This window comes from Pelophylax lessonae, assembly GCF_965119305.1.
Source record: "Pelophylax lessonae genome assembly, chromosome: 8".
Taxonomy (NCBI): Eukaryota; Metazoa; Chordata; class Amphibia; order Anura; family Ranidae; genus Pelophylax; species Pelophylax lessonae.
The window spans coordinates 167999502-168016757 of record NC_138775.1 but is presented as its reverse complement, the minus strand read 5'-3'; the positions used below and the strand labels follow the sequence as shown (position 1 = coordinate 168016757).

At 39.6% G+C, this 17256-nt stretch overlaps 1 protein-coding gene across 1 annotated transcript in view; it reads left to right on the top strand.

Moving 5' to 3' along the window:
- CRB1 (crumbs cell polarity complex component 1) overlaps window positions 1–17256 on the top strand; it is a gene marked incomplete at its 3' end in the record, with an annotated part of 164876 nt that overhangs the window by 103823 nt on the left and 43797 nt on the right. The window contains exons 6-7 of the mRNA XM_082265223.1: window positions 6586–7521; window positions 11422–12048. Of these exons, the coding sequence (XP_082121349.1) occupies window positions 6586–7521; window positions 11422–12048 (1563 nt within the window). The remainder of the gene's footprint in view (window positions 1–6585; window positions 7522–11421; window positions 12049–17256) is intronic.

Here is a 17256-nt window from a genome sequence, read left to right as displayed (position 1 = left end):
CTGGGGGTGGGAAGAGACTCGAGAGGTGGGAGAGCGAGTGGATTAGCGGTGACCCAGGTGCGGGTGCTGGCGGAGAGAGATAGGTCTCCTGGTGTGATCCATCCTGGCAGCGTTGGCGGCAGCAGTTAAGGCGGCCTTTGGGAGTGCTGTGTTACCTGGAGGGGGAGACCGTTTGGTCGTGGAAAGAAGTAGATGGCACTGCATTGAGGAGAACGAGTGCAGTCTCTGGGTCCTTTTCAGTCCTTATCAGCCTTTGTCTCCTGTCAGCTTTATCCGATTTGCTTTGGCTCTTCTCGGCCTCCCTCTGTCCCCCCCTGCTCTCTGGCTACCTCAACTGTCCTAACTGTCCCTCTGTTTCTTCAGAAGGAGTTTTCTGCGATTCCCAGGAGATGACATTTAAGGTATGTATTGAAACCACTATTAACCCTCTGTTAGCCCAACTCTGGTTAGTAGAAAGCTTCCCTGGTTAATGGATTCTTGGACCATCTGGATTCCTGGACTGGCATTTGAATTCAAACAGAAACAGTAAAAATTTACTTTTCCTTTTTTGTTGTCTTTTCTTTCCACTACCTAATTGTACCACTGATCATGAAGCTCCTTTTTTTTAAGACAGAAAAATAATATTGAGAAAAGCAAGAGAAATGAAGGAAATTAGGTTTAAGGGGCAAAAATCTCATTCTTCCCAGATTTCTCTGCGGAGGTACAGAGAAGAAGGATGAGATTTATAGATATCAAGAGGCGGCTGCAGCAGTTAAATATTCAAAATGCTATGTTATATCCGGTGCGACTGAGAGTCGCTGCACAAGGAGTGGTTGCGTTTTTTGATACACCTGCTGCAGCCACAGCTTGGTTAGAAAAGAATGAGCGGTCTACATAAATTCTGAGCTAAGAGGTGCAAATCTTAAAATGGGGACGCAAGAGTCATTATATTGGTTTAGTAATTGTTTCTTTTTAAGAGCATAGGAGTGGAGTTATGATTTAAGAGTGAAGTTGTTTAGAGAGTCACAGGTGTTTTTTTTTTTACACTGACACAAGTATTTTTATAAGAAGGAATCCTGGTATTTACACAAGTGGAGTATGGAACCACAACCAAACCCCCGAGGGGTTTTGCAGGGGAGGGGGGTTGGGGGGTGTTTTTTTTTATTTATTACTAGGACAGAAAGAGTAGGTGCACTTACTTGGGATAGAAAGGAAAATGGGTATAAGCCAGGCACATTTAAGTTTTTCCATGAGAGTATGTTTAGAAATTTGTTTAAGAGTGGTCATTATATGGGAGGGTACAAAAGTCACATACACAAAAAATTGTCTTTTCTTTTTCTATTATTTAGAAATAAAATGGGTGGTGAAGTAATGGTCTGCTCATGGAATGTAAGGGGATTGGAAGATTCGCTAAAAAAATAGCTCTTTTTAAGACTGCCTAAACCCTCAAGGGTATCGGTACTTTGTCTGCAGGAGACACATTTAATTAAAGAAACAGTAACACATTTAAAGCATAGAGGATTCCAAAATCAGTACCAAAATGTATACATCATATTCAAGAGGAACGAGTATTTTAATACACAGGTCAGTGGGATTTTCCTGTAGACAAATCAAAATAGATGAGGGAGGACGGTACATATTCATATATTGCTTACTGGTCGAGAGGCCATGTGTGCTTGCAGGTGTGTACATCCCATCCCTTTTAAAACAGAAGTAAATAATCATCTGTTAGAATTGATAGTCGATAAACCAGGGTTGCCAGCCTTAATGGTCGGAGATCTGAACATAGTGTTAACTACTCAAGTTGATAGATTCCCTTTAGGAAGGAGACCAGGACAGAGCCCCTATACACCATTGTACAGGATACTCAAGGAGGTGGAACTGAGGGATATTATTCATGTTACTCTGGTGCCCACTCATCACTTTCCAAAATAGACATGGCAATAGGAAATTATACTCTTGCCCCTTTGGTAACAAATATTAGATATGAGGCTAGGGGATTGTCAGACCACTCACCTTTGGTCCTGACATTGAGGTTGGGGAAGCATGGGGAGAGGGGGAGTGGAAAGCCAATCCTTATTGGCTACAGTTAATTTCCCCTAAAGATCATATGATAGAACTACTTCGGGAGTTCCTGGAGTAGAATAGATTAACAGCAACACATGGTATAGTGTGGGATACCCTTAAAGCCTATTTGAGGGGAATTATAATTCAACAAATATCTAAATGAAAGAAAGGGATTAGGCGCTAAATATAATGGGAAAAGTGACAGAGATGGAAAAAATATACGTAGAGGATCCATCACCAGACAATTTAGCTAAATGGACAGAGGTACAGCAGTTATATCAAGCACTGTCCTTGAAGAAGGCTGAGAATAGAAGGTTTTTTTTTAAAGCAGGCCCATTATGAAGAGGGAGAAAATACTGGACACATGCTGGCCCTCTTAGCAAGGTCTCAGAATGTGGGCATGTCTACCGCAATGTCTGTAGAAACACAATCTGGAAGGCTGACCATGTGTCCAGAAGAAGTAGTGAATGTTTTTAAGGATTATTATTCAGATTTATATAGATCTAACGTAGAGGAGGGAAATAGAGAAATGGGAGACTTCATACAGGGTCTGCTTATCCCGCAGATTTCAGAGATGGATAGGGCATTATTGGAAATGCCTGTTACTATTGATGAGCTGCGAGAAGCAGTAAAGGAACTAGCAAACTACAAAGCACCAGGGCTGGATAGATTGCCAAATGAGATATATAGGTAGTATGGAGAAATAATGTTGCCAAGTGCTGAATGAGGCGTTGGAATTGGAAAAAGGAAGATTACCAGTGTCAATGACAGAGGCTACAATTATAGTAATTATATATAATTATAGTAATACCAAAAGAAGGGAAAGAGCTAACTCAACCCGCATCATATAAGCCAATATCTTTGCTCTGCACAGATGTTAAAATATTGGCAAAAGAGTTAGCAATTAGACTAGGTAAAATAATCCATACTATAATTCAATCTGATCAATGTGGATTTATTCCAAGTACTGTAGATCAACAACGTTAAATGTCAGGAGAATATTCCTAAATTTACAAATCACATCAGAAAAGTAGGGATCCCGAGCCATATTGTCCCTCAATGCTGTCAAAGCATTTGACAGCATTGAGTGGAATTATCTGTGGCAGGCTCTGTCGCTATTTAATGTTGGTCTCATTTTTACAAACTGGGTTAAATTGCTGTATGGCCGTCCAAGGGCAAAAGTGAACATTGGTGGAAGATCTTCAGAATACTTTCAGTTTTTTGGTGGGAGGAGGCAGGGGTGCCCATTGTCACCCCTACTTTTTGCTATGGCGATGGACCCTTTGCCCGTAACCATTAGAACAGCAGAGGGTATAAGAGGTTTTAGATGAGGGAAAGAGGAGGAAAAAAATTTGCTATATGCGGATGATGTCCTTCTTTTTTTAGAGGATGTGAACCACTCATTGATTGCAGTAATGGATATTGTAAAAGATTTGGTTTGTTCTCTGGACTCTTCATCAACTGGGAGAAATCGGTTCTTCTCCCATTTGATGGGTTTCAGTGAGAGCTACCAGAGAGCGCTAAACATCTGCAAGTAGTAAAGAGATTTAAATATCTGGGAATAGTTATAACAGTTGACCCTGGGTTGTACATATTGGAAAACCTAGAGCTCCTAATAAAAATATTTGGAACAAAGTGCGATATGTGGAGCCGCCTTCCCATATCAGTAGAAGGTTGTTGCAGCCGGATTAAAATGATCTGGCTGCCTCAACTGCTGTATATTCTGCATAATTCCCCAACATGGATCCCTGGAGTTTGGTTTAAGAAATTAGAGGGGCTTTTTAGGAAATTGATTTGGAGGAAGAGACAGGCTAGAGTTCGCCTGTGAATACTACAGTTACCAAAGAAGGGGGGGTGGGTTTGGCTGTTCCCCATCCATGGAGCTACCTCTTGGCAACCCAGTTACAACAAATAGGGGGTTGGTAAGTTTATAGAGGCATTAGAGAAGAACTCATGGGATGGGGGGGGGGGGGGGGGTTATCAGTAAAGCTACTGGGGAAGGTATGGAATATAACAAGATCAATATTTGGGTACTCAGGATTTACAGAATATACACCTATTTGGGATAACAAAAATGTTATTGAATTTATGAGACTAGAAAATTTTAGTAACTGAAAACAAAAGTGAGTGATAAGATTATCGCAAATATATAAAGCAGGGATACTGAAGACATTCCAAGAACTGAAAGAAGAATTTGAGCTGTTGAACAGTAATTCAACTGCGGCATGCGCTGGCAACACAATTTAAGGACGGAGGATTCGAATGGTGTAGAATCCCTTTGTTGAAGAATTTGATAGAGGCTACATCTTTAAAAGGGTTGATTGCAGAACTATATAGAAATATACAAGTAAGGGTCCTGGATAAAGATTCTCAGCTGTCAAGTAGAATAAAATGGGAGAAGGATGTAGGGAAATTAACAAATGTACAATGGAATGGTATAGTAACCTCAATAGATACACTATCCCTTTCAGCAACCCAAAAGATCACACGGTTTTATATACTTGACAGAGCATTTTATATGCCCAAAAAAATTGTTTTCATTTGGAGGAAGATCGGATGTATCCTACATGTAAAGCGGTAGTTGGAGATTTGTTTCACATGCTATGGAGGTGCCCCAAGCTACACAGACACTGGAAGGAGGTGTTGGATAGAATAAACTCAGTATTTGAAATAAATTGACGATTAGATCCGGTACTATGTATACTGGGGCACATGGAGCAGAGAGTGGGGTATGGGACAAAGCGAAGATGCTTATATCAAGCTAGAAAAGTCATAACAGGGAAATGGATAAAACCTGAACAGATTGGTTGAGAAAAGTTAATAATATAATAATTAGAGAAAAAGTGGCTTATATAAGAAAAGGAAGCAAAAAAAGGTTTGAAAAAATATGGCAAGCATGGATAGAAACTCCTGGCCTGATACTCGAGATAGTGAATATTTAAAATGTTTGATTGAATAACATAACTTTAAGTGGGTTGTGGGGAGGGTGGGGGTTAAAAGAGATTGTTGTATGTTTGTTACTATTTTTGTATGTGAATTTTTGCCTATTGAAGAAAAACAATAGATATAAGGATTGAAAAAAGAAGTTGGGCTTTAAACAAGCTAACCATCATGGTCACTTCTAGTTTGTTAGAATTATACAATCTAATTGTCACTCATTACTGACAACATGCAAAGACATTTATGTTCCAGCTTCCCTCTGTAGCCTAGATTCTAGAATATCCCCTCCAGCCTTAGAGTCCTCAGAAAACCCTTTTACATCAGAATGCCTGCCAGTGACAGCATCTAACACACTTATCCAACAGCATCACTGTGATCCCCTTAGAAGTTTAACCACTTTGTTGCTTTTAGTATATAGCTATTCATACTACCTCTTTGAATTTTTGCATAAGATTAAAAAAAACAGGATACGAGGATTTTATCTGTGATGATTTTTGATTTCTTTTCTGCATACTGAGAAAAGTGTCCAACTATTCAGATCTTTTGTGCTGCTCATTGAATAAGTACTGGTAACAGAATTAGACTAAGCTGTTCTTATGAGATTGAAAAAGCAGTCTGTGCAGAGGAGTAATCCAGTGACGGAATACAGGTAATAGGATGCACATAGATACAGCTAATCTGTTCAGTGGCCAGCCCTGAGAATGCTTTGTCCAGCTCTATGGGTATATCTCTCCTCACTTCTCATATATTTAGGTAAGCAATTATTTTAATATATAAAGTCTGTTTTTAGTGGGACTTTGACACTGCTGATATGGACCACTGTCTTATATATATATATATATATATATATATATATATATATATATACACACACTATATTGTCATAAGTATTGGAACGCCTGCCTTTACATGCATGAACACATGAACTTTAATGGCATCCCATCCTTAGTCCGTAGGGTACAATATTGAATTGGCCCACCCTTTGCAGCTATAACAGCTTCAATTCTTCTGGGAAGGCTGTCCACAAGGTTTAGGAGCGTGTCGATGAGAATGTTTGACCATTCCTCCAGCATTTGTGAGGTCAGGAACTTAATTCTTGACTAGAAGATGTGGTTCGCAGTCCCCGCTCTAATTCATCCCACCGATGTTCTATCAGGTTTGGGGTGAAGGAACTTGACTGGCCTGCCTCTACCCGATAGAACACCTTTAGGATAAATAAGAGTAGCGATTGCAAGCCAGGCCTTCTCGTCCAAAATCAGTGCCTGACCTTACAAATGCACTTCTGGAAGAATGGTCAAACAGTCCCATAGATACACTCCTAAACCTTGTGGACAGCCTTCCTAGAAGAGTTGAAGCTGGTATAGCTACAAAGGGTGGGCCTTCTCAATATTGAACCCTAAGGACTACATTGGGGTGCCTTTAAAGTTAATGTGTATGTGAAGGCAGGCATCCCAATACTTTTGGCAATATAGTGTATATATATATATGTATATATATATATATATATATATATATATATATATATATATATATAATTTAGCCAAAGTTTTTGTTGTTACTTAGAGAACAATGTTTTCTTCTTCTTTTTATTCAATATAGGTGTCCATTGTGATCAAGACATTAATGAGTGCGAGTCAAATCCTTGTCAGAATGGAGGCACATGTGAAAATCATCAAGGCACCTACACTTGTCATTGTGCTACAATAAAGGATCAAAGAGGGCATTATTATGGAGGATCAGATTGCACAGAGATGCTCCGTGGCTGTGAAAAACAGACATGCCACAGTGGTGGTTCATGTGTACCATATATAAAGGATGGCAAACACTATCACAACTGCCTTTGTCCTGCAGGATTTGTAGGCCCTGACTGTCAGGCACAGACAACTTTCTCCTTTAATGGTAAAACAATTCTTCCTATTAGGAATATTACTTTTCAGCCCCAGAGGGGTTCACTTTCCAGTATATCTCTGAGCTTCTCCACGGTCCAGACGACTGCTGTTATTTTTAACTTTGGGACCAAGCCAGCTTCCCTGTCACTGTATATAGAAAAGAGCTTTTTATTCTTGGATTTTCTCAATAATACTCAATGGAGCACACTTCTACATTTGTCTCGCAATATTAGTGATAATCTTTGGCATACTGTTGAAATTATAATCTCAGACAATATCCAGTTTAGACTACTTGACCCCTCTTGTGATATTACGTGTGTAACCCAGTCCAGCTATGATGGTCCAACCAACATTGAGTTCCAGGGAATGTCAATAGGAGGTATACAACCAATGAAGACCAAAGATGAACATCATAGTGATAATTTCGAAACACTGCCCTGGCTTGTGGGCTGCTTAAGGGATATCAAAGTAGGTTCCACTGTTATTACAGAAGAAGTTGGAAAATCTGTTGGTGTTGAAGTTGGCTGCAAGCGACGAGACCACTGTGAGAACCAACCTTGTGAAAACAGGGGGAAATGCATTAATCTATGGATCAACTACTACTGCGATTGCTATAGGCCTTATAGAGGGAATAACTGCTCCACAGGTAAGAACAGAAATTGTTTAAAATTATAATTACTATTGCTACTATAAATCTTAGTGTTAAACAAAATGTTTAATAAAGAGTAAAACAGTTTTAAAGTATATAGGCAAAAAGTAGATGGGCTGATATTTGTGATCTTTTTTACTTTTTTTAGCATGAAAAAGATGAATCTCAATTTAAATATAGATGCCGAAAGATTCCATTTGATTCTGTATGTAAAAAGGACAGGACTATATCTGAACAATTAAATAAGTCCATCTGGAAAGTCAAATGTATTGAAATGCCTGAGAGTTGGAGTTTTTGAAAAAGGGATGTTATTTAGAGCACCCTGCCTATATACATTAAAGTGTCACCACATGATTACTTATAAAAAAAAGGGGCATTGTGTAGATCACCTATACTTTCCATCTACTCATCTAAACTATTCCTTTCTGGTGGTCTATGTCATGAAACATCAGTTCTCTACTTCCTGGTCGCTGCAGGTAGGTCAAATACCTGCTCCCCCTACCACATGGAGTGGTTCCTAACATTCAAGTTAGTGAGAGGAAAACCAGTGTGTGTGGTGGATGAAGTAAGTATCGAATATCTTGGAGTGCCGCTGTAAGTGCAGAGATCCCTGTTCCAGTGATCCTTAACTCGTGCGGGTGCTGGCGCCCAGAAAACTCATCCAGAAGTCATGTGTATAGACAATATGGAGACGCCACGCACCGAGTAGCCTGATCTTAGGTAAGAATGAAAATCTCATTCAGCCAAGTCTCCTCCCAGGCCACGTACCCTGATGCATTTTGGTTTGCCGTCAGGGCTTAGTCATAGCAGTCAATATAACATATTCAAATCCCTAATTAAATATCAATAAATACTAATTAGGATGTAAACAATTTTAAAGTTGTGCTATTTTAATGAACAGACCATCAATGACAAAAGTCCAAGAATATATAGAAGTGTAAAAAAACTTCTTAATTCTCGTCACCAACCACCATCTGGAATATGTGACCTCTTGAAGCACCACCAACTTAAATAAAAGTGCTCCCTTACCAGCTCACACAGACCTCCTATTATGGAAGGTCAGTGACACTTGCGGCTATATACCCAGCCTGGGCCTTTGATATCATCAGAGGGATCTTTCGTAAAATCCGACCTAGCGTCCGGCAAGTGGTACCGTAAATCCAAAATACAGTAGGCTCCACATGTGTAAAATCCATAAAACTTTCATTTCAAAAGCTTTCAAATTGCATGCACTTACAGTAGTAGAAGTAAAATTTGCCTTTTAAAACAAATTATCCGGCTGGAAAATCAGCAACAACCTGTCCTTTCGGGACTCGTGGACCGCAATGACATCAGCACGTCGCTCCGCCCCACACGTTTTGTCATACCATGACTTTGAGTGGGGATATTTAGGAAGTAAATTATTTTATTTTCAGCGGCAAATGATGCAATTCAATCTTCTTCTTTGTGAGTGTAGGTGAAACTCCAACCTCAACCTTTATTTTATATTTAGAAAGATTGTGGAAGGATGTAAATCTTTGTCATGTTTTTCTTGGTGTGTGGGTCCCAGATTACCGTTCACTTTCTGATTATCAGAAATTAAACTTAGACATAATCCCTCCAATGGAGACACAGAAAATAATTTGAGATCTTTTTTTTAGTAGAATACAAAGATTTAGAACATTGTGCCCTGGAAGGTAAGATGATCCCTCTACCTCCCCTTGTCAGGGAAGGAATTAGGGAAGAATATTCCCAGCTAAGAGTTGGGTTTTATTGACCTTGTGTAATTTTGTACCAATATACAGTGCCTTGGAAAAGTATTCATTCCCTTTGAAATTTTCAAACATTTTGTCATGTTACAACCAAAACATAAATGTTGTTTATTGGAATTTTTTGTGATAGACCAACACAAAGTGGCACACAGTTGTGAAGTGGAAGGAAAATGATAAATTATTTTCAAAAATTGTTTACAAATAAATATCTGAAAAGTGTGGTGTGCATTTATATTCAGCCTCCCTGAGTCAATACTTTGTAGAACCACCTTTTGCAGCAGTTACCTCTGCAAGTCTTTTTGGGTATGCCTCTACCAGCTCTGGAGGGTGACATTTTGCCCATTCTTCTTTGCAAAATAGCTCAAGCTCTGACAGATTGGACTGATAGCATCTTTCAACAGCAATTTTCATGTCTTGCCACAGATTTAATTGGATTTACATCTGGACTTTGCCTGGGCCATTCTAATACGTGAATATGCTTTGATCTAATCCATTCCATTGTAGCTTTGGCTGTACGTTTAGGGTCGTTTTCCTGCTGGAAGGTAAACCTCCACCCCAGTCCTAGGCTTTTTGCAGACTCTAACAGGTTTTCTTTAAAGATTGCCCTGTATTGGGCTCCATCCATCTTCCCATCAACTTTTACCAGCTTCCCTGTCCCTCATGAAGAAAATCATCCCCACAACATTGTGCTGCCACCACCATGTTTTACAGTGGGGATGTTTGGTATGTTTAGGGTGATGTGCAGTGTTAGTTTTCAGCACACATGGTGTTTTTTTTTAGGCCAAAAAGTTAAATTTTGGTCTTATCTGACCAGAGCATCTTCTTCCACATGTTTGCTGTGTCCCCCACATGGCTTCCCGCAAACTGCATACAGGACTTCTTATGGCTTTGTTTCATCTTGCCACTGTTCCATGAAGCCCAGATTTGTGGAGTGCACGACTAATAGTTGTACTGTGGACAGATTCTCCTACCTGAGCTGCGCATCTCTGCAGCTCCTCCAGAGTTACCATGGGCCTCTTGGCTGCTTCTCTGATTAATGCTCTCCTTGCCCGCCTGTCACTTTAAGTGGATGGCCAAGTCTTAGTAGGTTTGCAGTTGTACCATGATGAATTGAACTGTGCTCCATTAAATTGCAAAGTTTGGGATATTTTTTTTATAACCTAACCTTGCTTTAAAGTTCTCCACAACTTTACCCTGACCTGTCTGGTGTGTTCCTTGGCCTTTATGGTGCTGTTCATTTACTAAGGTTCTCTAACAAACATCTGAGGGCTTCACAGAACAGCTGAATTTATACTGAGATTAAATTACACATTATTTACTAGTTAGGTGACTTCAGAAGACAATTGGTTCCACTAGATTTTAGTTAGGGGTATCAGAGTAAAGGGAGCTGAATACAAATACACGCCACACTTTTCAGATATTTGTAAAAAAAAAAACATTTAACATTTATCTTTCACTTCACAATTATGTGCCACGTTGTGTTGGTCTATCACATAAAATCCCCCAAAAATACATTTACTTTTTTGGTTCTAACATGACAAAATGTGGAAACTTTCAAGGGATATGAATACTTTTTCAAGGCACTGTATTATGAATATACTGAACAAGCCCCAACAAGAGTTTAACAAACTCATAAACATGAAACTCAAAAAAGCGGACGATAAAAATTTCCTCACTAAAAAAACAGTTTTAACACCATGAAGAACACCTGTTTATAAGAACACATTTCACATTAGATGGTATTTTAGAATATCTATTTTTTTAAAGATTTCTACCCTGAAACAACAGATGCTCTTATGCTGTTTGAGCAGATTGAGCACTATATCAATGTATGCATATAAAATATATCACATTTGATTTGCTCAGGAATTTTTTTATAAAAATGTATCCGCTGCTAACCATCTAGCACTGTGTTCATCAGACTGACTCCCAATATACTGGGGATTTGTATTCTTTTGAAAGATTCTTAGCACTGAGTTATCAAAGCATCAGGAGCTGCATATCTTTTTTTTAATTACAATACTGGAAATCCCCTTGTGATGGGCACAAGCTGCTTTCTGTTATGAATATATGAATATATATAATGCAATATTTAGTATTTCCTTCAGAATTTTGTATTTGTTAAATCTGTTTTGCATTCTTTCAGAATATGAAGCTGCGGAGTTTGGACATGGAAAGGTATCCTCATATGCCTTTTTCCATTCTCTAAATACACATATGGATGACATCATCTTATCAGCGTTTGTGAGAGCAGAACACGATTCTGGTTTGTTGTTTGCTTTTGGAAATTCCACATCTTATGACATCACAGTGTTTGTTGAAGATGGTAAATTAAAAGTAAAAGCTGGAAATGGTATTATTTCAAAAGGAGAAATTCATATCAATGACTTCCATTTTCACTTGGTTTCTTTGAAGCTAACAAAAGACAATCTTGAAGTTTATACTTCATCAAGATCACTAGCTCAAATATCTATGACCATTAAAAGACAACAGGCCATAAGTACACTTTGTGTGGGAGGACTGGTGGACCCTCTAGAAACTATTCTAAATGGAGGATACTTTAAAGGCTGTATTCAAGATCTGAGGATTGATGACACACCTCTGGAGTTCTTCCCTAGTTCTAAATCATATGAAAACCCATTTCTTAACAATGTGACAAAGGGGTGTAAAAACAATTGCACTGCAGCAAGAGAAAGATGTGAGCAGGATTGGTGCCAGCTTACCCAGTGTCCTCTTGGATCTGTGTGCCAGCCTCTGCCAAGTGGATATGAGTGTAAGCAAGCAGTATCACTTCTGTGTATTTTTATGAAGTCCTGAAACTTCTATACCTACCTGATATTTCCTAAACCTTTTCCATGCTCAGTGATGTCTTTGAGCCTCCCTAAGTTCAGATAGGTATCACATTACCAGGTTACAGTTAAAGCGTCACTAAACCCAGAAACAAAAATGCCATATAATGCAACTTACCAGTCCTTGGATGTAGTGGATATATTTGTTTTTCCTTAAGCCTTTTCTTTCGTAATATATACACAGAAATCATGTAAATGGCATACTTCCTGTTGGTTCATATCTATCTTTTATCTCCACATTTTTTTTATGGATGGAGCCAAAGAAACCAACATGTTGAAGAATTCCAGAGTGCATCTATCAGTAGCAAGAGACAAATAAAAAAAATAAAATGTAGGTCAATGAGTGATGCAAATTTCAAACTAACTTTACAGTAATGATTCATTTTGTATAAACAACAAGAAAAAGGGGGGAGGTCAAACATGTGTTAACCAAAATGCTGGATAACATTTGTGGATTGAATGTAAGGGTTGGATCTACTGTACAAAGGAAAGCCAAGGTACGTATTAATAAAGGCTTCCCAAGCTGGGGGGAAGAAAAAGGAAAGTGAAAAAAGTAGAACAGGATAGAAAAGTGAAGAAGAGAACAAGAGGAGGGCATCAGGGACTCTCCAACCAGAAATCTAGGACTTCAATGCTATAGCAGTGTAAACTAGCTGGGGACATGGAAGGGTAGGCATATTGTATCCATGGGACCCAGGTTTTTCAGGAATTTATTATGTGTATGCAGGAGAATACTAATAAGCTTTTCATTGATAAAGAAGGTGTCTATGCAGCGACGGGCTTCTGAAAAGGAAATTAACTGTTGTTTCTAAGTTTTGCAATAGTTTAATTAGCTGGTAATAAAACATATGTTGCCAATGCCATATTGAACTGGAATCTCATGAGACATAGAGGCTTCAAATGTAATAGAATGTGCCAAGGGTCCCTCGGGAAGGGGCAGGCTAGGAACATTTGTAATCGTTTAAGGACCTTCCAGAATCTGGAAAGCATTAAGTACTACCACCACATCCAGTACATCCCCTGGGAGGGAGCATATCCAAATACAAGTACAGCAGGTTCTCAGACAAAGCTGTGCCAAGCGAGTTGGGATGATATACTGCCTAGAGATAGATTTAAAACCCAATTCAAGTGTGAGTGTATTGATAGAGCAAAAGGCTATCATGGTCAAGATTTGCATCTATAATTCCCTCGCTTCAGTGTTTTTAAGGTCATCGTCCCACTTAGAAACCTTAGCATGTCCTCCAGGGTTTTAAGGATCATTCAAATGAGATACACTGCTCAAAAAAAAATGAAAGGAACACTTTGAAAACACATCAGATCTTAACAGAGAAAAATATCATGCTGGATATCTATCTTGATATGGAGTGGGTAATGTGTTAGGAACGAAAGGATGCCACATCATTTGATGGAAATGAAAACTATCAATCTACAGAGGGCTGAATTCAAAGACACCCTGAAAATTAAAGTGAAAAAAATGATACAGCAGGCTAGTCCATTTTGCTGAAATTTCATTGCAGCAACTGAAAATCGTACTTAGTAGTTTGTATGGGCCCCCACTTGCTTGTATGCATGCCTGACGATGTTGGGGCATGCTGCTAGTGAGACGTTGGATAGTGTCCCAGGGTATTTCCTCCCAGATCTGGACCAGGGCATCACTTATCTCCTGAACAGACTGAGGTGCAACCTGGCGGCATCGGATGGACCGAAACATAATGTCCCAGAGGTGTTCCATTGGATTTAGGTCAGGTGAGCAGGTGGCCATTCAATGATATCAATTTCTTCATCCTTAGAAACTGGCTGCATACTCTCGCCACATGAGGCCAGGCATTGTCATGCACCAGGAAGAACCCAGGACCCACTGCACCAGTGTAGGGTCTGAGAATGGGTCCAAGGATGTCATGCCTAATGGCAGTCAGGGTGCGATTGTCTAGCCTGTAGATGTCTGTGCGTCCCTCCATGGATATGCCTCCCCAGACCATCAAAGACCCTCCACCAAAACCAGTCATACTGAACGATGTTACAGGCAGCATACAATTTCTCCACAGCTTCTCCAGACCCTTTCACATGCGTCATATGTTATCAGGGTGAACCTGCTTTCATCTGTGAAAAGCACAGGGCACCAGTGGCGGACCTGCCAATTCTGGTGTTAAATGGAAAAGGCCAATCAAACTCCATGGTGGTGGGCAGTGAGCACAGGACCCAATAGAGGATATTGGGCCCTCGGGCCACCCTCATGAAGCCTGTTTCTGATTGTTAGATCAGAGACATTCACACTAGGGGCCTGCAAGAGGTCATTTTGTAGGGCTTTGGCAGTGCTCACCCTGTTCCTCCTGGCACAAGGGAGCAGATACCAGTCCTGCTGATGGGTGAGGGACCTTTTACAGCCCTGTTCAGCTCTCCTAGAGTGACTGCCTGTCTTATGGAATCACCTCCATGCTCTTGAGACTGTGCTGGGAGACAAAGTAAACCTTCTGGCAATGGCACATATTGATGTGCCATCCTGGAGAGGTTGGACTGCATGTGAAACCTCTATAGGGTCCAGTTATCACCTCATGCTACCAGTAGTGACACTGATCCTAGCCAAATGCAAAAACAGTCAGAGAAGAGGAGTAGGAAAAAAAAAAAAGGTCAGTGGCCTCCACCTGTAAAACCATTCCTGTTTTGAAGGTTGTGTCATTGTTGTCTATCTAGTATACCTGTTGTTAATTTCATTAACACCAAAGCAGCTGAAACTGATTAACAACTCCCTCTGCTACTTAATTGACACAATCAATATCCCAGGAGTTTAATTGGCCTGATGCCATACTCTGATTAAAAAGTGTTTCTTTAATTTTTTTGAGCAGTGTATATAGATAGATAGAAGTTTGAGTGGTTAAATCAGGGTCATGGCTGATTTTTTTTTTAGAGTCGGCGATGCTCTACATTTCTAAAATAAATCCTGGCAGCTAACTAGCCGCTGGATTGCTTTTACAGGCAATGGGAAGGCAGGTAACCTACAGTGCCTCTCTGGGTTCTCCCCCCATCCCCTGCCCCCCATTGAGATGCCCAGGGCTGAAGCCAGCAGCTTCTCGGCTAATCATAAAGGGACCGGAACATCCCCGATCATCTCTATCTTCTAAGAGACCGAAAGCATCAAGCATTACATCCCTTCCAGTTTGGGCAGAATGTAAACAATCAATTTTTGATTTAGGAAAGCATCTGTTCAAACTGATCTTGGTTTGATTGGATGCTTTTAGGGGAAGATGAGAGATCTGGGGTCTAATAGACTGCAGATGTCTCAGTAAAAAGGACCTGTCATTCTTTATTGCTATCACAAGGGATGTTTACATTCCTTGTGATAGCAATAAAAGTGATCAAAAAAAGTAAAGAGACAGTGTTAAAATCAAAAATTAGAATAAAAAAATGTAAAGCGCCATCGTCTCACTGTGATCACGCAAAGGTGAATGTATGTGTAAGTTCCATACAGTGTATCTGTATCTGTCCTCCATACAGTGGAGACACCCTAAGGCAGGAAGTGTGTTACTGGCTTATTCACCAGGTGAAAATAAAGGGAAAAAAAAGAAAACTAACACAGCCACTACATTTATTAGGGACTAGTAAACTGAAAAATATTTTTTTATTTTGGCTTGTTAAGTATAATAAAATGATATAATGTACATAGACTGTCCAAAGACTGGGCACAGGTGAATTTAAACTCTTTTGCTGTGGTGGGCATGAAAGTTTTCTGGGACTTATTGTGTTTTCAAAAAGAATAATACTTATTATTTAAAATAATATTTTTGAATAATTATTATTATTCAAAAGGAATAATAATTTCATGAAATGTTGTGTACAAAAGTAGCAAAGAAACCAAACATTTCAGGGCAGCCTTTGTCGATCACAGTAGCAGTGTACCACGGAGAAAGGGGCTTAATATTCTGTTTGGTTTCTTTACTATTTTTTACTGGTATTTTTACATTGCCTATTAATGCAGTTGGCAAAAATTAGGTTTTCAAATTACCACATTCACCAATTAAATGCTTTTTTCACCCAAAAGGGGAAGTTCCCCCTTAATTCCTTCTCCCCCACTCTTCCCCCATATTTAGAATGTCATTTTTTTTTGGGGGGGGGGTGCAGGGAGTGTAACTAGTTTTGACAGGTATCCACTCCCACGTCCGCTTGGCTCGCCTAGGTGATCTGATCGGAACTTCTCCTACCTATCCCCCCCTCACCGTAGTCTTCTGGGACATGTCACAGGTCCCAGCAGACTGTGGGACCATTCACAAAGCACAGCCGGGCTCTCTCATGCGTAGTGGGCAGCCCACAGTTAGGATGCCGGTGTCGGGAAACAGAAGGCTAGTGAAGAATTAGCCTGGGCGAGTATGGTGCTGGATCCCTGGACAGGTACGTTTCTTTTATTTAAAGTCAGTAGCTACAGTATTTGTAGCTGCTCACTTTTAATACCTTTTCCCATACTGAAAAATCGTTTTAAACTTTAATAAACTCCCCTTGAGCTGCCTAAAAAAGAAAGAGTTTAAATAGTAAGGATCGACAATGTTGTATATCCCAACATAATAGAAAATATTTTTAAGGAATATAACAGTTATGTTAAAACTTATATTGCAAAACATAAATCCAATATTATGTAAAAAAAAAATGCGTACTAAAAAAGGTGCAGCGTGCACCAAATTTATGTACATGTCTACGTACGTACGTGTCTTTGTACATGGATTTGGTGCACAATGCACCACTTTTAGAACGCATGTGGGACACTTTCACAAAATTTGTATTCCAGCAGAGAAATGGTCTTATTTAGCTCACCTTTCATAAGATATGAACTGATGGTACCATTGAATTTGGTGCAGGCATTGCGCCACAATGTAAAAGTGGTGCATTTTAGAACTACCTGAAGTTGGCACATGAATTTCCCAGCATTGAATTATTTTTTGCCTTATTTTTTACTGAAGAGGTCGTATAAAGGGATATAATTCACTGCGTAACTTCTCATCACTGGGATTACTCTCTTAAAGACCTAGTGAGTGCTCCACCAGGAAATGGCATGCATTTCCAGATTGCTACTGCCCCAGGGTAGGAAAAGGTGCCTGTTAGAAAGACCTAGACCACATGTGTCAAACACAAGGCCCCTTGTGTTT